We start from the raw sequence: 20,045 nt of genomic DNA on the forward strand, positions 1-20,045 counted from the left end.
CCAAAGTCTCGTTTTAAGGTTGAGTTGCGCCAATGATTATCTTCAAAGCTTTTGTGCACAAGCTTTGCTGAACTTAATCTAAGAATTGTTAGAACTAAGGAGAAATTTCCTGACCGTGAGGACAATTAATCAGTGGAACGACGTGCCTTCAGAAGTTGTGAATGCTCCAACACTGGAGGTTTTTAAAAAGATGTTGGATAGCCATTTGTCTGGAATGGTATAGGGTTTCCTGCTGGATCAGGGGGTTGGACTAGAAGACGTCCGAGGTCCCTTCCAGGTCTGCTATTCTATTCCATTCCATTCCTCTATTCTATTCTATTCTATTCTTATGATATTTTGGCAATCATTCCAGAGCTATTTCAAAATTCATTCTGAACTTAATTATTCAGTCGAGTTGTTCCTGACAGAAAAATCAGAAGGGATGAGATTCTAATGAAATCTGTGTACAATGGATCACAGAATCACAAAATTACCGGCATTCTGAACTGGATTTCAGAAACTACCCTTCGACAATATTTCATTTAATAAATTATCACAGCTGGAAACAGAGTTGTCATTAGATATGGTTAAAGATGGCCGCCACATGGTGCAAACCAATTCCCTTCTTTGCAAGTGGATTATTATTATTATTATTATTATTATTATTATTATTATTATTATTATTATTATTATTTAATTATATCCTGTAAACACTCTGGGTGGGGATGAACATGGTCTGCCCACCCTACCTGCCCAAATTTTTATATATATAAATGGCTTTGTGTGTGTGTGTGTGTTCCAGCATAACTCTGGAACGCCTTGGGCAATTTCAACCATTCTTGGTACACAGATGACTTACTCTCTGGAAAAAAATACTGCGGGGGTAAGACGCCCCTGACACCCCTTGGGGTATGTGTTCTGTTAAGACGCAGCCTGTTGTGCCTTCAAATGGCTTCTACTGTACTGCCATAAAATGGCTTCTACTGTACAGCACAGTGGAGTTGCTATAGTAATGGCTTCGCAGTACTCCACAAGGGGGCTCCCTCTGGTAAGGGGGAAAAATCCAACATTATAAATTACGTTTCGTCCGGATGTTTCCCCCCTATAAATAAATACCCAGGCAACACAGGGTTATCAGCCAGTTACATATAAATTGTATCCTCAGTTGTGCTGAGTTATAGGCTTTAAGCATACCAGGTATTTGTTTGTGAACTGGGAGCAGCTGGACAACAACTGTATTTAAGAAAGTTAAGGAGCAGAGAGCATCACCTCCTCCTCTGGCTCGTTTATTTCGCTTTCGTTTCCAGATTGTTCTTCGATCTCTACCCCACCTTCCTCTTCGTCCTCATCCTCCTCCAGGTTCTCTCCTTCAGTCATAGAATCCTTAGAATCTTTGTCATTCATAAGACCTTAGGTGGGAAAGGAAGAACAAACAAATATGTGTGTGTGGGGGGGGGGGTAATTAAAAGTTTTACAAAGAGTAGAAAAATGAAACACAGACCAATAAAGAGAGGGAGGGAGGAAGAAAGAAAGAGAGGAAGACAGGGAGGGACAATGAAAGGAAAGAAAGAGAGGGAGGGACAATGAAAGAAGAAAGGAAAGAAGGAAGGAAGGAAGGAAGGAAGGAAGGAAGGAAGGAGAGAGAGAAAGCACAGGAGAAAGGAAGGAAGGAAGAAATAAAGAGGGAGAGAGGGGAGGGAGGAAGTAAAGAAGAAAAGAAAGAAAAAGTTTCCAATTTACTTTGCAGTAAGCATTAAGTACAATTACAAAATAATTTCTTACGCTATGATTACAAAAAAGTTCACTTTTTTACCCAGAGGTTTTTAACCCCAGAATCAAAATCACAAATCCTAAGTGCACTTTTTCCATTTGACGCAAAAAGTCTATAGTAGGTTTTCAGATAGCCATAAATGTAGCTTTTTTTAAGCTCCAGGGGAAAAAAAGAATTTAATTTAACCCTCTCTGTAAATTCCATCATTCCTCCATGGTGTTTTGTGTCAAACCCACAACTTTTGAGCGTATTAATAGTCTCACTGCAGTTGTTTGTGATTTTTTTTTCTAGTTGCCTGTCCTTAGTCTCTGGAGGCTAAGAAAAGTCTTTGCCTCCAGTTGTAAGAACAAGAAACAATGATGAAGGCAGGGATTTGGGGGCGGGGGGAGAGAAATCCTAAAATTATTATCTGGCTTAGTTACAAGGAAGTTGACATGTACCCAGAGCTACACCAAGCTGCATAGGATGAAGTCGTGTGTGTCTGTTTGAAGAGGGCAAATGAATAACAGCAAGAACAAAGTAACAACAACAAAGGAAATGTTATCACTGGGGATTTGTTTTTTTTATCTACAGCCACAATTTGCCTTCTGGTTACTCAAATTATGCACCTGAGGGCAGGACAAGAAACACCGGATGGAAACTAATCAAGGAGAGAAGCAACCTGGAACTAAGGAGAAACTTCCTGACAGTGAGAACAATTAACCAGTGGAACAGCTTGCCACCAGAAGTGGTGAATGCTAGTAACGTGGTTGTTAAGCAAATCTGGCTTCCCCATTGTCAAGAAGGTCACAAAAGTGGATCACGTGACCCCGAGACACTGCGATGGTCATAAATAGGAGTCAATTGAAAAGTGTCTGAAATTTGACCACAGGATCAATGGGCCTGCAACACTCGTAAGGGGGGGGGGGCGGGGGGAGTCTCATTTTTTTTAGTATCGTCTCAACTTTGAATAGTCACGATGAAAACAAGACCAGGGAAACCCCAAGGACTCTTCCAGCTGGTGGCGGAATTGCCATGACCTTGGAAAGAGATAGGTATGTGTTCTGACACACACACACCCCACGCCTGTGAATAAGCCAGAACTCAGGCTTGGCTGTTTGCCACTGTTTAATTACTGAGATAAGGAATCCTTTGGCTGAGGGCCCAGACAACTCACGTTCAATAGAGCAACCCAGATAATCCAAATGAAGCAACGCAGATAGTCCAAACGAGCAGACACGGCTAGAATACACAGATAGATTTTCTTCACTACTAATTCGAACGGTTGTTTCCTGCAAATGTCCCCTCCCAACGCCTCACCTATAAGCTCTCTTGGGAGGGGCCAATCCACAACTGCCTTTGATCCTCCCCACTGCTCCATGCCTCAGGCGCCTTCTGGTGGCCAACCAGCCTCTCTGGTCCCTGCTCTGAATCTAAACCCCGCACAGGGTCCTCCACATCGTCCAGGGCAGACTCATATGGTTCCTCGCTATCTGAGTCCATCAGCAGCTCAACCGGATCCTGCTGGGCCACAACAGGCATGGATTTTATAGTGGAGCTTCCAGAGAGTGGAGGGAACATGGTTGATTTGTTCTCCAAGCAAGCCCATTTCATTGCTTGTTCAGGGCTCTCTTCAGCCAAGAGACTCGCTAAACCGCTTATTAAACATATATATAGGGTGCATGGAGTATCCCGCAGGATTATATCCGATAGGGAGGTCCAATTCACTACAAGGTTCTGGAGGGAGTTCATTAAATTGATTGGGTCATCACAGGGCTTAAGTTCAGCTTTTCATCCGAGTACCAATGGGACGGCGGAATGTATAAACGTTTTGATTGGGACATATTTCTTGGAAGATTGACAGATTAATTGACCTGTTGTACTGTATGATGATGATGATGATGAAGAGGAAATTGGATTGAGGGCCATTATTTATTAAACTGGTACATTGCCAGATCCATGGTAGTTTTGCAGCAGCTTATTTTAGCTTCAATTAAGCACTTCCTCCCGTCCCCCCCTTATTTCCTTAAGGAAAATTCATACCCACTTACCCAAAGACATCTCAAAATTATAAACAGTGCTATCAAGGTATCAACTATATTATCAAAGTGGGAATTTCAGCTCCCTCTGGCCTCGATGTGGCAGTCTTACCTAGTTTGATTAAGAATTCCCTTTCCAGTTCTTGTACCTGCCTCAAGGATTCTTCCAGAGAATTGCAGAGTTTTATTTTCGGTCTCAGGAGTTCTAACGTATCGCTGATCATATAGTCTATGTCTATAGGGAAGAGGTGATCTTTTGTCCATACATCCAGGCTTTTCTTCCACCAAACATACCTCTGGGGGGGAAAACAACACACAACATGCACAAGAACAAAAAATATCACCACACGGTAAACACCCAGCTTCTCCAGTTCGTTGAATCAGTCAGGAATTTGTTTCAGCGAGCAAGTTAATGTTTGAAAAGTCTTGTATGAAACAATGGGTCGCCTCAAATTTATCAGTGGTTGTTTAAGAGCGAGAACTGTGCAAAATATTTTTACTCCCCTTTCTGATTCTGACGGTGAGTACAATGTACAGTGGAACCACTCGCCTCCAGAAGTTGTGGGTGCTCCATCACTGGAGACTTTCAAGAAAAGATTGGACAGTCATTTGTCTGGAATGGGTCTCCTGCTTGAGCATGGGGCAGGACTAGAAGACCTCCAAGGTCCTTTCCAACTCTGTTTTTCTGTTAGAGCAACAGCAGTTCTACTCTTCAGAAACAGATGGGCAATCCTAAACTCTGAAGATCTTTCTTCCCCATCTTCTAAACTTACATTTTTTTAAGTAAGCAAACAATATAAGTAGTTAGATTGTTTAATATAATTAATCAGTGGAACAGCTTGTCTCCAGAAGATGTGGGTGCTCCATCACTGGAGGATCCATCACTCAATAGCTCCGTCTTCACTGGCAGAGAATTGCAGGAGGCCGTCGCAGCCGAAAACGGAGCTCGGGAGCCTGTTTTCTCTGGCAGAGTGCTCGGGCCACCACTGGCACCCCTGACATGAGTGACATCGAGCTGGACACGCCTGCCCTGTCCCTCCGAGGTCAAACACAACCGTGATGCGGCCCTCAATGAAACCCCTTAATGATGCAATTCTTATCTGGGCCATTTTTGACAGTGTTATTTAGTGTGGGAGACAGCATAACAGGTGGCTTGTAAAGCAAATCGCGAGGTCGGAGGGTTACCCTCACCTGAAAGTAGACCAAGAAGCAGTCCAGCTTTCTCTTGCTGGATCCCCTGTCGAAGTACTGCCCGCAGGTGTCCAGGATGGTGCAGACCAGTCTAATTCGGAAAAGATGTTCAGGTGGGTCCAGGAGACTCGACGTGCCATCGGAGTTTACCCCAAACAACGTGAATGAGTACAGAGTCCGAAAGATTACCGCCGATTCGACCATTCTGTAGTTGTACAGCTCGCCGAGGAACTTTGCACTGCTGATCCTCCTCTGGTTAAATTTGGGCTGATTAACCTTCAAAGGAAGAAAAAGAAAGAAGCTGCAAAGTTAGCGTTCTCTCCTTCCGAGAGAAGAGAGTTATTTGTAGCTCAGGGTGGAAATGGGGGGGGGGGGGTTTCCTAGGTGTTCTCCGAGCTTAGGTTTTTTTTTTGGAGATGTGATATTCCACAAGTAGGTTAATATCCATCAGTGTTTGAAGATAGTGAGGCTTGCGGGAAGGAGGAAGAGGAGGGAGGGAGGGGAGGAGGAGGAGGAAGAGGAGGAGGAGGAGGGAGAGAGGAGAAGGGAGGACTGTGGGGTCCTTGAGGCTCTCTGAGCTTGGATATTTTCTTGCAGACATTTCATGGCCCAACTAGGGAACATCATCAGTGGTAGAAGGAAGTGGGGTTTGCTGTCTGTTCAAATACCTCCGTGTTTATATGTAACTGGACTGTTTGGAATATGTTTATAAGCAATGGCTCCCACTGCAAACTTCCAAATGAGGACCTCCATTAAATAAAATCACAATAGGTGACATAAAACATGTTTTCTTTCTCCCTTAACATATGGGAGCCATCGGAGAGAATGCAAGATCAAAGCTTTTTCTGATTTCCTGTTTATTCACATTGCAGAAAACTATGTTTCAGCACTAGAGACAAAAAACTTGGCTAGGATGCTACAACACCAAGAATGCAACTATTTAGATCCAAGTTGGAAATTTCTCCTTCTGTAAAGCGTTGATACATCATCATCAACGATGGGGCCATAAAACCACAAGAAAATGTAATTTAAATATACTTCGGCTTCATTTTTTAGAGCCGGAGCAACTTTTTAAAGTACTTTACCTCCATCCCTAATCGAATATCCTCTAGAACTCCGTCCACCACGTGAATGCCAACATCCTCTTGGTAAAGGACCAGCCCTGCCAGAAGATTGGCTACACAATGAATGCTATTATATTTCACATTCCAAATGTTGATCATGCAGCATATCACGTAATCTTTCACTTCGTGGTCATGCCAAGGCAGTTTGCGCATTTGTCTCAGCACCTGAGCAAAAAACGTGAAGAACCTTAAATAACTCAAGAGTTTGGGGGGGGGGGGTTATTAAAAAAAAATAGATACATACATTTAGTTGGTTAAGAGTAACACTTTAATTTCACTGGATTTCTGAGTCATCAATTAAACCCAACTAAAATAAGCCGTGCAATCACATGACTGAATAAACTGACATTATTTATGTTTTACTTAAGCTACGTATATAAAAATGGTGGTGGTGGTAGTGGGTGCGTGTGTGTGCGTGCGTGTGTTCCAGCGTAACTCTGGAATGTCTCGAGCAATTTCAACCAAACCTGGTACGCAGATGACTTAACTCTCTGGAAAAAAGTATTCTGGGGGTAAGATATCACTAAAACCCCACGAGGTTTATGTTCTGTTAAGATACAGCCTGTTGTGCCTTTAAATGGCTTCTACTGTACAGCCGTAAAATGGCTTCTACTGTACAGCGCAGTGGAGTTGCCATGGTGACGGCTTCACAGTACTCCACAAGGGGGCTCCCACTGGTAAGGGGGAAAATCCAACATTAGAAATTACGTTTGGTCCGGACATTTCCCCCCCTATAAATAAATACCCGGGCAATGCCAGGCTATCAGCTACTTACGTATAAAAATAACATATAGTGTAGTTTTCCCAAAGTTTTGCCCTTCAACAAAAGAGCAGAGCTGGCTGGAGAATTCTGGGAGTTGAAATCCACAAGTCTTAAAGTTTGTTTGTTTGTTTGTTTGTTTTATTGGATTTAAAGTTGGCAAGTTTGAAGACCTCTGGTTTAAATTATTTATTGAATAAACTATGTTGTTCTGGAGAATATACACATTAAAGTTACTGCAGAGAAACTATGCAGGAGAACTTAATTGTCTATAAGAGACCTGAGAAACATTATTTGATCTCTGAACCAAACATTGATTCCACATCATCATTTTAAGCGCAACGTTTAGGCCCGCCCTGGTGGAATTTTAAAATATCTGGTTCCCAACTTGGTTCTCCGTTTACAGAACGGGCCAACGCCCCTTAAGGATCGCAAAACAGGGAGACGTAAAAATGTTAATCCGTTTAATCGGCCAATTTCATCCACCCCAATTCCATTCCATTCGAATTAGGGATAATCTCTCTCCGCATAGATCCTGGGCTACAGAGGAAGAAAAACAAGGAACCTTTTCTGTGGTGACTTTGGACAGATCCTTATACAGCAGTTTCCGAATGTATTCCTGGAGGGGAGGGCGTTTCTTTTTCACCGTTTTCTCCGCTAGGGGAGGGTTACAATAGTAGTAGGCGTTCTCCACCATCGTGACGTAGCGCGCGTCAAGGTGCATCGCTTGTTTCTTCCGCATCATTTGCTCCTGGAAACAAGGGGCGACAACATTCAGGGCAGGAAAGGTATGCTTTTTGTGACGCTCTGCGCGTGAGGCAGGTGGGTTTCCAAATTTGATACATACCGTATTTTTCAGAGTATAAGACGCACCTTTTTCCCTCACAAAAGAGGATGAAAATCTGAGTGCATCCTATACACTGAATACAGCATTTTTGGCCTCCCGAAACCCTGCCTCCTTTGCAAAAATGGGTGTGCATAGTCTTTAGGTGGCTCCCAGAGAGCTCCTGGGGGCTGGGGAGGGCAGAAATGAGCAAAAAACGGACCACCTTTTACTCGTTTTTGCCCCCTCTTCCCAGCCCCGAGGACCATTCTACAAGCCTACATGACCCTTTTTTTTTGGCTAAAAAGAAGGCCTGTTTTTATGAAAAACGGCCCATTTTTTTGCTTGTTTTTGCCTCCCACCCAGCCCCCAGAAGCATTTTGCAGGCTTCTCAAACTCTCTGCACGCCCCACTTTTCACAAAAAATTGAGGCGTGCAGAGGATTTGGGAGGCCTGCAGAGTGCAAAAACATTTTTTAAAAATTTACCTCTTCAAAATCTTGGTATGTCTTATACTCCGAAAAATATGGGAAATAATTTTTAATTAGACCCCGGTTTTGATAAGCCCCGGGGACCCTTCTCTCTAAACCAAGGCAAATACAGATTAACGATTTACTGAGGTAAAGATAAAAGTTTCCCCGTCTAGTTGGGTCTGACTCTAGGGCGCGATGCTGACCGCAGTTCCTTGGCCGAAGGAGCCAGCGTTGTCAGAAGACATTTTCCGTGGTCATGTGTCCAGCATGGCTATATGCCAAAGGTGCACAGAATGCTGTTACCTTCCCACCAAAGGGGTACCTATTTATCTATTTGCACTTGCACGCTTTTAAACTGCTTGGTGGCCAGGAGCTGAGGCAAGGAATGGGAACTCACCTTTCACGCGGCACTCAAACACAGAATTATCAGTTTTCCAGCTGACAAGCTCAGCATCTTTAATTGCTGAGTCATCGCACCCCCCTCATTAATTTACTACTTCATTCTGAAGTTGAAGCTCAAATACTTTGGCCACCTAATGAGAAGAGATGGAAAGTTCTCTCCATGCAGGGAAAGATGGAAGGCCAAAGGAGGAGGGGATGGCAGAGGCGGAGATGGTTAGATAGGAACATTAATGCAATGAGCATGAATTTGGGCAAACTCCCAAAGACAGTGGAGGGCAGGGTGGGCTTGCCATGGTGTGGCCCATGGGACCCAACTTAGCAAGTGAAAAATTGGATTTTTAACCTGCATCCTTTCAACTCTGGTGCTGGAGAAGAAGACTCCTGCATTGAGTCCCTTGGACTGCAAGGCCATCCAACCGGTCAGTCCTGGAGGAGATCAACCCTGACTGCTCTTTAGAAGGCCAGATCCTGAAGAGGAAACTCAAGTACTTTGGCCACCTAATGAGAAGGAAGAAGGACTCCCTGGAGAAGAGCCTCATGCTGGGAAAGATGGAAGGCAAAAGAAGAAGGGGACGGCAGAGAAGGAGGGGGCTGGATGGAGTCCTGAAGCAGCCAGCATGAGCTTCAATGGGCTCCAGAGGATGGTAGAGGATAGGAAGGCCTGGAGGAATGTTGTCCATGGGGTCATGATGGGTCGGACAAGCAACTATCAACAACAACCTGCATCCTGCCAACTGTCAATAAAAGTGCCACTCTTATGAACTCAGCCAGAGGGCTGATAACATAGGAAGAACAGATGTTCTGCAATTTTCTTCCAAGGTTATTTATTTCACGTGCCCTCGAAATATACCTATAGTCAGGTACCCAATCATAATATTTCACTCTAGCCCTAGAATTAGCTTCTGTACTTACTAGAATGACCCATAATAGGAGAAAGAAAGCAACAAAGGAAGGAAGGAAGAAAAAAGAAAGAAAGAAAGAAAGAAAGAAAGAAAGAAAGAAAGAAAGAAAGAAAGAAAGAAAGAAAGAAAGAAAATTTACCATTAGAAGAAAGCTATATATCATATAATCCTTACCAAAAGGACGCTGGTCCTCAAATGGGAGTCTGGAGACCTGAAGAGGAATCTACCACAGGTCTCTAACAAAGTGCAGGCCATCTCGATATGGTGATGGGAGAAGTCGGACAGGAGCATCTGTGAAAAAGTAGCATGCTTTTAAGTTTAAAGGGATTGCGTGATGAAACATTCATGTGTCAGCATACTTCATACACTGTATTTCTCAGGAAAGCTTATTTTGGGAGACAAGCAAATCCCTGGTGGTGCAATGGGTTTGCATATCCTATTCCATCTGTAACGTTAACCTTTAAAAAAAAAACCAGAAATGTTTAAATGATAAAGCTGTCAGGCCTGCAGCCATCTTTTCTTTTGGATCTTTGGCCTGCCACACTTTCTATTATTCTACTATGCCTTTTCTACGGTGGGAAAATTGGAGGGGGCATTGTACGGAGTTAGATGCCACGTAGCCATAACAACATTCTTTCTAGAAAGCCAAGGTCATCCTTTGTCTCTGCATCTCTGCACCTGGCCAGAACTGGATGGATGGAACTGCCTGCATGGCAGTGGGAGATTGGACCGTGGGATGGACCTGTGGGTGTGGGGGGCAAGATCTTGAACTTTCAACTGGGTGGGGAAAAGCTTTCAGATTCCGGTTTTCCCAGATGTGCCAACATGGCTGTCTTCATAAATTGGAACTTTGAACAATACTTTGCCTTGGACTCTTTAATTTTGGATGCTATTTGGAACCCTGACAAAAGCATCATTATAGATAATTCTAATTATGCACATCCCTTTTTATAACATCATTTTGAAGCATAACCCCCTCCAGTTAGTCATACGTAAGGAAGGGACAGGATCCGGTCAACTGACACTAACCTTTAAACAATGCAGCGTGTCACTTTTGGAGAACATCTTAAACTTTGTTAGCTCTCCAATGAACCTCACGGTTTTGTTCTTTGTCTCGATGTTGATCTGGTCCTTCTTTCTCACCTGAAGACAAGGACGATGGTTTATTTTATCCAGATGTGACAAATGTACATTTCGTTACACATTAGACAGCTACAAGTTCAGTCCGCTGATTTGGAATACACTAAATGTAAGCATAGAGGTTTAGAATATAATAGATTAGAATCACAGAGTTGGAAGGGACCTTGGAGGTCTCCTAGTCCAACCCCCTGCTCAGGCTGGAGACCCTATACCACTTCAGACAAATGGCTGTCCAATCTCTTCCTAAAAACTTCCAGTGTTGGAGAATTCACAACTGCTGGTGGCAAGAACGGACTTTGAAGTGAGGAGTGACTTCACAATGGAGGATCAGAACTATAAGCAGCAAAATGTTTCTGTCTCTCCGTTCAGGTTCATATAAAGTTAGTTCCCTGGTACTACCATCTAAATAATATTTAAAAGATACAAAAAGAGCTGTTCAGAGAGATTCATCTTTAAATGCACCTTGCAATTTAACAAAAGTTTTATTGTCCCAAAGGTGTTTTTTCCAGGGGCAACTGGACTTTCTGGTTTTTCTTCAGAAATGTTTCACTTCTCACCCAAGAAGCTTCTTCAACTCTGGCTGGCTGGTTCAGTCAGAGCTAAAGAAGCTTCTTGGATAAGAAGCAAAACATTTTCAAAGAAAAACCAGGAAGTCCAGTTGCCTCCGGAAAAAGTAGCTTTGGGGAACCATCACCTGGACGACCAAGAATCTCCATAAAAGAGAGTAGGCACATTAAAATTAATGCAGAAACAATAAATAATTTAAATTGTATTGAGCTGCCACTTAAAACCAGGCGTAAAATAACCCTTGGGGTCAAAGAAATTAGTTGCACCCACAAAGAAAGCCAGCAACTTTATCTTTAGAAAAAATACGTCAGACGTTTAATGACAAAATTCATTACTCCTTCATAAGTGAAAACCTGCAATTGAAACTGCTTTATTTTTCTGTTTCCAATACATTTCCTAGATGACTAGTATATAATTTATATAATTGTTATATAAATTGGTAGTTAATCAATAAATGTTTTTGAAGTATATAATATATGGCAGGCAAAACGACTTATTTTAAAGAATTCTGGTTTTAATTAACGATCAAAGTTGTTTATAGTTCAGTTCTGCATCTGACCTACAACAGACAAAGGAAAGGAATTCACAAGTCAACTGATGATTACTATATTTTTCAGAGTATAAGACACACTTTTTCCCCCTTAAAAGAGGACGAAAATTTGGGTTTGTCTTATACACCGAATGCAGCCCCACCCACCTGCTGGCCCCCATCCTATGGCCTCTGCCTCCCAGCAATTTGCCTCCTTGCAGCAAACAGCCTGTTTCAGTTTCAGCTTCAGCACAGCCTGATTAGCACAAGCAGCTGATTGTCGGTTGGATCAGCCTCCCAACCATCAGCTGTTTCAGGCTGCAGAGATTCCCATTGTCTATTGCCGCCTCCACAAACCATTTTTGGCCTCTGCACGCCTCATTTTCCGGCCATTCCGATTCCACCGCCCGAAATGGGCAGAAAATGGGGCATGCAGAGATGGCGATAGGCTATGGCAATCCCTGCAGCCTGAAACAGCTGATGGTTGGGAGGCTGATCCAACCAACAGTCAGCTGCTTGTGCTAATCAGGCTGTGGTGAAGCTGAAACAGGCTGTTTGCTGCAAGGAAGCAAATTGCTAGGAGGCAGAGGCAGATTTTTGTTCTTGTTTTCCTGCCAAAAAGCTAAGTGCATCTTATACTTTGGAGCACCTTATACTCCAAAAAATATGGTATATTTTGGAATAGTGGTTGGATATTCCCAGCCTCCATTTCTGGGCACCATTCAAGAAAATACTTAAGAAGATTCCAAAATTTAAAAAGCAGTTGCTATTTGAGTCTTTTATCTCCGAGTCCAATGACCATGATGAAAAAGCAAGTATCTAAAAATGTAAACCGGCTGCCAACTCTGCTTAGGACAAACCCCAAAGAGATCTTTGCAGTTTTCCAATTGCTGTTCTTGCCGTCTGCAATTTAAGCAACGTTGCCATGTGGCAGCGAGATTTGGAATGCTCGGAAAATCAGTATTTTCAAACAAGTTCTTTCAGGCAAAAGAGTCAGAAATAAGCCTCTTCATGAATATGTACACGGTCAAACTTTAAGATTATGTAATAATACTTTGCATTCTAATTTATGAAATGTAAAAAAAAAACTTCCATCTGTTAGAGCCCCGGCCTTTTACTGCGAGTTTCCCTGTTATTATGCCAGGCATTTTGAAATGTGGGCAACTCAATCTGATGGAAAACCAATGGAAACATACATGAAATCTGAAGTCCCCCTTCAGCATGGAACAGAGGTCTTCTGCTACGTCGGACATACAGGGGTGCAACGTACCAACTAGCCGTGCATAGAAAGGCAGCAAATCCAGCCTGCAAGTAAAGGATAATCCATGGGTAAAGTACTATTTCAAAGAACATTTAGGGATTCCTGTTTTTTAAACTAATTTTCAGATGTTTGCAATGTAAGTACTACACTGTTACTACATATTGTTGTTGTTGGTTGCAAAGTCGTGTCCAACCCATCGCAACCCCATGGACCACGTTCCTCCAGGCCTCCCTGTCCTCTACCATCCTCTGGAGTCCATTTAAGCTCACGCCGGCTGCTTTGGTGACTCCATCCCTCTGCCATCCCCTTCTTCTTCTTTTGCCCTCCATCGTTCCCAGCATGAGGATCTTCTCAAGGGAGTCCTTCTTCCTTCTCATTAGGTGGCCAAAGGATTTGAGTTTCCTCTTCAGGATCTGGCCTTCTAAAGAGCAGTCAGGGTTGATCTCCTCTGGACTGACCGGTTACTACATAAACTGTATTATATATTAATTATAACAGTAATATTAGGGAACCTATTATATAATTATAAATATTACTGGGAAGTTATGACAAAAGTGCAACCATTGCATTTTTAGTATTATGCAACAGCACTTAGACTTATATACCACTTCAACTGCTTTCCAGCCCTCTCTAAGCAGTTTAGAGTCAGCCTATTGCCCCCAACAATCTGGGTCCTCACTTTATCGAGCTCGGAAGGACGAAAAACTGAGTCAACCTCGAGCCAGTCAGGATCGAATTGCTGGCAGTGGGCAGACTTAGCCTGCAACACTGCATTTTAACCACTGAGCCATCAGGAAAGGGAGTGAGAAAGGGAATAAGAGAGGGAGGGAGGGAGGGGACTTATAAATGCCTCTTATTTGATAACAATAGTTCTTATATACCGCTCTACAGCCTTCTCAAAGCGGTTTACAGAGTCAGCCTACTGCTCCCAACAATCTGGGTCCTCATTTTACCAACCTCAGAAGGATGGAAGGCTGAGTCAACCTCGAGCTGGTCAGGATTGAACTGCTGGCAGTCAGCACAATTAGCCTGCAAATGTTGCATTCTAACCACTGTGCCAAAATGGCTCTATTTAACATTAAAAGTTTCCACTTCTTTCATGAAATAATCATTACTGGATTATCTCACCTTTTCTCCAAAGAAATTCAAGGCAACATGCATAACGCACCTCCAATTTTATCCCCCATAAGAACCATTGGAAGTAATTTTAAGGCTGAGAAACAAATTTGACTCAAAGCCACTTAATGTATTTCCATGGCTGAGAAAAGACTGAAATATGAGTTTTTCCTGTCAAAAAATTAGACATTACGTTGGCTCTTGCCATCATGGCGAAAATCTGAATTAGTCTTGTATTAAGAATGAATTAACCATATTATTTTTTTCTTATGGCCTAACACCAAGGACTAATGTAAGAAAATATAATCAAAACCACCACAAAAATGAGATTAATGCTTGGACAAGAGCTATGTTACAGACTGCCCAGAACTTCCAATGAGTTACTCCAAAGATTTCACTAAGAATTTGAAAATACTTCAAAACTATTAAACTCATATGGAAAGTGTTACTAGATATATTAAAAAAAACAAAGGCTCTTTTGCCTTGAGATGATTTCAGTAACACAACCAGTTATTTTGCTTGGAAACTATATGGAAATGGTTTGCCAATTTTCTGGGAAGGTTCTTAATTTGTAATTTATTCTCATACCTGGAATTTTACGATGGTCTCTCTCACATGAGCGCTAATGTATAATCTTTATTGTCATTGTACTTAAATACAACGAAACCGGTTTAATAAAGTTTGATCTGATTTAGCTTCCAATTCCAAGCAAAATCAGGCAGACACTCTTGAGGCTAATAGCTGCATTGGTAGTCCTCAACTTATGGCCACAATTGAGCCCAAAACCCATGTTTCTAAGTGAGAAATTGGTCAAGCGAGGTTTGCCCCATTTTACCACTTTTCTCACCACAGTCGTTAAGTGAATCACTGCAGTCGTGAAGTTAGAGGCACGGTTGCAAAGCGAATTGGCCTTCCCCCTTTACTTTGCTGGTCAGGAGGTCGTAAAGGGGATCACGTGACCCTGGGACACTGCAACCGTCATAAATGTGAGTCGGTTGCCAAGCATCTGAATGTAAATCACCCAACCACAGGGATGCTGCAACGGTCGTAAGTGTGAAAAACGATCATAAGTCACTTTTTCCAGTGCTGTTGTAACATTGAGCGATCACTAAATGAACCGTTGTAAGTCGAGGACTACCTGTATGGGGGAAGCCCTTGTTATCTGTGGCAATCCTGATGGTATGATCATGGATATTAATACTGTGGATAATAAGACCTTAAGGAAAAATATATTTGGAGAAAAGGTGTGTGTAGGTGTGGAGCAATTGTAAAAATGCAAAACTGAGGCTGAGCAAAATCTTCCTTAAAAATTAATGGCAGTTTCCTCACTTAGAACATCCCAGATGTGGTACTTATATGCGTTTAGCTTACCATCTTGATCACGCACATTTCAAGTGAAAAATAACCGAGCGACATTCAGTGGAGTAGTTACAGAACTAAGTTTCAATAGTCCAGGATCTAAACAATCTAACGGCTGCTTCAAATTTATCTGTAACAAGGGTTTAGGCAAGTAAGCCTGTCGCAAACAACAATCCCAAAACTTTTTTTGGGGGGGTTAATTTATATAGTGCTTTTATGTCGTGTATTCACATGGTTTTAGGACAGGGGTGTCCAAACTTGGGAACTTTAAGACTTGTGGACTTCAACTCCCAGAATTCCCCAGCTGGGGAATTCTGGGAGTTGAAGTCCACAAGTCTTAAAGTTCCCAAGTTTGGACACCCCTGTTTTAGGATGAGGGTGTAAACCACCCGGAATCAGATAGGGGATGGGCTGTGTAGGAACCAAATAAATAAATCCCATGTTTGCGCATTGAATGCATTTTAAAAATCCGAAGAGAGGTTATGGGGAAAATGTGCACTCTAGCCCAAATTCATTTCTATACCTCTTCAGATCTCAGACTCAGTTTTAAATGCAACATTTAAATTCGGCGTTTACCTCTGCCGCGGCACGATGAAAAGGGCTCGGACCAATTTCCTTCGGTTAGCCTTGGTGTTCATATTCATGCAGAAATCCATGGCTGCCTGTGGGAGAAACGGAAAGCTCGAAATCTGACTCTAAAGCAAACGAGTCATAAACCCAGTTCACGACAGGCAAGTGGCTCCCATACTCCAGTTATGTGCTGGGAAAGGAGCAGGTCGGCGGTGGGCTCCCCTCCCCCGTCGCTACCGGTACGCTGCTCATGGGGCCGGGCGTCCCCACGCGCACTCCACTGCCCCTGCGACACCCAGCTGCTTGTTGGAGGGTGCGCAGGTGCGCAACTGGCCGGTTGCTTTAAAAAGAGGTGTAGAGGACAGGTGGGCCAAACTGGCCACCGTACCAGTACGCCAGGGGTCAGCAATCTGCGGCTCTGGAGCCACATGCAGCTCTTTCATCCCTCTGCTGCAGCTCCCTGTCGCTAAAAATATGCGTCACAACCGCCAATGTGCGACACCTGTCAGCACACAACTTATTGAGCTTTTCGACCCCCAGTAGCCAACCACGGATAAATCCAAGAAAAGTTGCAGAAGGAAACAGAACGTTTAATCCAACTACCTATGCCAGGGGTGTCCAAACTCTAAGCGTGAGGAGGCAGGGCAAGCAGTAAAAATGAAAGGGAAACCTTCTAAGCAGCTTGTAAATATAATATTAAAGGGCGCCTGTCATTTCAGCACCTGTTAACTGGGCATCCACTGAGCTGTTGCATGTCACGTCCCTCATCTTGTGTCCCTGCCACATCACTCCCATTAAAGCAGGGGTGTCCAAACTTGGGAACTTTAAGACTTGTGGACTTCAACTCCCAGAATTCCCCAGCCAGCTGGCTGGGGAATTCTGGGAGTTGAAGTCCACAAGTCTTAAAGTTCCCAAGTTTGGACACCCCTGACCTATGCTGGTTCTGTGGCTGCTCAGGAAATAGCCAGGGACGGGAAGGAGTTTTTGTGACTCCCGGTGTTTTGTTTTCTGTGGGAAACGGGTCCAAACGGCTCTTTGAGTGTTTAAGGTTGCCGACCCCTGCAGCACGCTGTCAGCTGCTCCTGGCTACTACCGGTAGGGCCGTACCGGGCCATACCGGCCGTATGCCACCACTGGAGCAGGTTCTTCCCATCCATAAGTGAATCACTGTGTTTTTTTCCCCCAGCTATTAATAATCCAAACAAATTTAACATGCCTTTCCTTTGCATGCGTGGATCAGAAAACCCATTTAAACTCATTGTCAGAACAGCTTTTCGCAAGCTGCCAAGTTTTTTCCTGCATTTGGGGTGAGAATGCAATACAGGGAGTCCTCAACTTACAACAGTTCGTTTAGCGACCGTTCGAAGTCACTCCAGCACTGAAAAAAAGGGGCTTACGTCCATTTTTCACACTTACGACCCTTCCAGACTCCTCGCGGCCATGTGATCAAAATTCGGAACCTTGGCAACTGATTCACACTTATGACGGCCACAGGGTCCCGGGGTCACGTGATCCCCTTTGCTGACCTTCTGACTAGCCAAGTCGATGGGAAAGCTTAGATTCACTTAACAACTGTGTGACTTGTTTAACAGCTGCAGGGATTCACTTAACAACTGTGGTAAGAAACATCGTAAAATGGGGCCAAAACTCACTTAGCAAATGTCTCACTTAGCAGCAGAAATGTTGGGCTCAATTGTGGTCGTACGTTGAGGATTACCTACATCAAGAAAATGGTACTCTACAGAAATAACCATTAGAATATCAGATGGGGATTTTACCTTGTCTATGAGGTCTCTATTTACACAATTCGGGAGCTGCTGAAGAAAAGCATCTACTATAAGTTTTAGGTGTGATCCTGTGCTGGTTTCTTCATCTTCTTGTTCTAAACCAACAGTTAAAAGAAAAAGAGAGATAAGCCAAAAACAGATAAACAAGTAAAATGTAACATTTTAAAAATAAGTTCTGCAAGAACTACGTAATCCCTGTAAGCAATGAAACAGAGTTTTTTTTTTAATTCAGCTGGGGGGGGGGGAAATACCAGTTAATACCTGGCGCAGCCTTAAAAGCAAGGGAAGGAAAAAAACAAAAAACAAATGTGACATTAGTAAAAGAGGATGGAGAATTAATGCAACGACCCCTAAGAAGAGACAAAGGGCAAAACACACATATGAATGTAACTTCAAAGGATAATTGAAGGCAAAGTGACTCTGGATTGTTGTTGTTTTTTCTCCCCTCGAAGAAGAAATCAAGGATAGAGCATAAATATTTTAGGAATCCATTTCCATCTAGAAAGTAAAACGGACTTGTAGATTCCTTATTAAACCTGATTCATTGGTTGATGTTCCCCCCAAGGAGAATATTCTCACATTCCATCAAACTCCAGGATCCTTTCCAAGGGAATGCAAGGTAAGAAGTGTAAAAGCACTTTGCACTTCAGAAGGACTACGTCAAATAAATAATATGATGATTATTATTTTTTCCCTTAAAGCTGGCTTCACCGTGGTTATTCCCCTCGGATTTTCTCCCTTTTTCCTTGTGTATATTTTTTGTATATTTTGCATACGATTTCTCCTGCTAAATCTTTGAATTTGAAATGGGGTTGGCATAACTCCCAACCACACAGAGGAAGCAGCGGTACGGCAGGCGTCATAACGCTGGAACTGCCAGCCAGAAATGATCTGCACTCCAGCGGTTTGAGCCCGGCTCCGCAAGACAGGTTGAGCTCCTGCTGCTCGCTCCCTGGCCCCTTGCCCAGTTTGAAAGCACACGATACTGCGAGTAGATAAATGGGTACCACTTGATGGGGGGGGGGGAAACCTAGCTGCATTTGGGATGTTCTGAGAAATGAAGTCAATGGGAAGCTGGATTCACTTCACAGCTTGAGTCATTTAACAAGTGCAGTGATTCACTTAACAACGGAAGGAAGAAAGGTCCCAAAAAGATCTTCTCATAAATGTCTCACTTAGCAACAGAAATTTTGGGCTCAATTGTGGACGCAATTCGAGGGCTACCTGTCTTCGTACAGTCTACCTTGACTAAACAATGGTGAAGCTATTTTCATAAGAGCACTGGACTGAAGTGACTGGAGAGATGAAAACTCAAATTAAACAACTGCAATTAAAAGTTAAAGTTAAATACAAGTTAAATACAGATAGTATCACTTGTTTCTCATTATTTTCTGATGATTTCAAGAGGAAGTTAGTGGATGAGCAAAATGTTCCTGAAACGGAAGAACATTTTTTCCTACAATTTGGCTAATGTGCTAGATTAGCGTTGTGTTCTAATTTAGTTACAATGCTAGCTCAGAGAAATACACTTAAAAGTAAATGTACTTAAAAGTTCTTCTCAACCAGGAAAACTAAAAATTTAAGCTCACCACTGAACTGAAATTCATCAAAACCAAAGAAACCTGCATTATTTCTCTCTACCACCTACAATACAATAGTAGAGTTGGAAGGGACCTTGGAGGTCTTCTAGTCCAACCCCCTGCCTAGGCAGGAAACCCTATACTGTTCCAGACAAATGGCTACCCAACATCTTCTTAAAGACTTCTATCTTTGAGTTCCTAGAAAAGCCCTACTGGGTAAATATATCCCTGCAACTTTTGGGGTTACAGATTAATTGGATCGCTTCCTGGGATTTCCTATCTAGTCCCTGCCCCTTATAAGCTTGTCTACTTCAAAATACTTTCTTCTCCTCTTAGGACCACCTCAAAACTCACTTCTTGCAGCTTGCTTTCCGTCACTAGTTTCAGCTCCGGTGCTATCTGCTCCCTGTTTCTTGCCTAATTGTGTTAAAAATAGAAAAATATTTTTTTTACACATTGCACTGAAGACGACCTTTATTATGAACAGCTTAATACTTAATTGCCTCTTCGCCTTTCGGTACACGTTAATGCTTCAAGACTTGTCTTACTTATTATTCCAAATATTGTACAGTGACTATTTTAAATGCTATTTGATGGGACATGAAGAACGTTTACATTGGATGCCTGTCAGCTCTAAAGCTGGCCTGACTGAGGCCATTTTGAGGCTTCAGCGCTGACTCACTGGAGACGAGGG

The 20,045-nt window shown here is 42.9% G+C and overlaps 1 protein-coding gene across 6 annotated transcripts in view; it reads right to left on the reverse strand.

Moving 5' to 3' along the window:
* UPF2 (UPF2 regulator of nonsense mediated mRNA decay) overlaps positions 1–20,045 on the reverse strand; it is a gene marked incomplete at its 3' end in the record, with an annotated part of 47,987 nt that overhangs the window by 11,209 nt on the left and 16,733 nt on the right. For 2 of the 6 annotated variants that reach the window (XM_081957517.1, XM_081957518.1), the window contains exons 7-17: positions 19,706–19,768; positions 17,763–17,866; positions 15,991–16,076; positions 12,875–12,983; positions 10,472–10,585; positions 9,617–9,733; positions 7,409–7,594; positions 6,045–6,248; positions 4,960–5,235; positions 3,881–4,064; positions 1,249–1,388 (exon numbers count right to left, since the gene is read on the reverse strand). In XM_081957517.1, coding sequence (XP_081813643.1) covers positions 1,249–1,388; positions 3,881–4,064; positions 4,960–5,235; positions 6,045–6,248; positions 7,409–7,594; positions 9,617–9,733; positions 10,472–10,585; positions 12,875–12,983; positions 15,991–16,076; positions 17,763–17,866; positions 19,706–19,768 — 1,583 coding nt within the window. Of the gene's footprint in view, positions 1–1,248; positions 1,389–3,880; positions 4,065–4,959; positions 5,236–6,044; positions 6,249–7,408; positions 7,595–9,616; positions 9,734–10,471; positions 10,586–12,874; positions 12,984–15,990; positions 16,077–17,762; positions 17,871–19,703; positions 19,769–20,045 lie in introns of all 6 variants that reach the window. The other 4 variants (XM_081957516.1, XM_081957515.1, XM_081957519.1 and 1 more) reach the window with 2 other exon arrangements.

Source organism: Natrix helvetica (genome assembly GCF_964273705.1).
Source record: "Natrix helvetica genome assembly, chromosome: 6".
NCBI classification, from domain to species: domain Eukaryota; kingdom Metazoa; phylum Chordata; class Lepidosauria; order Squamata; family Natricidae; genus Natrix; species Natrix helvetica.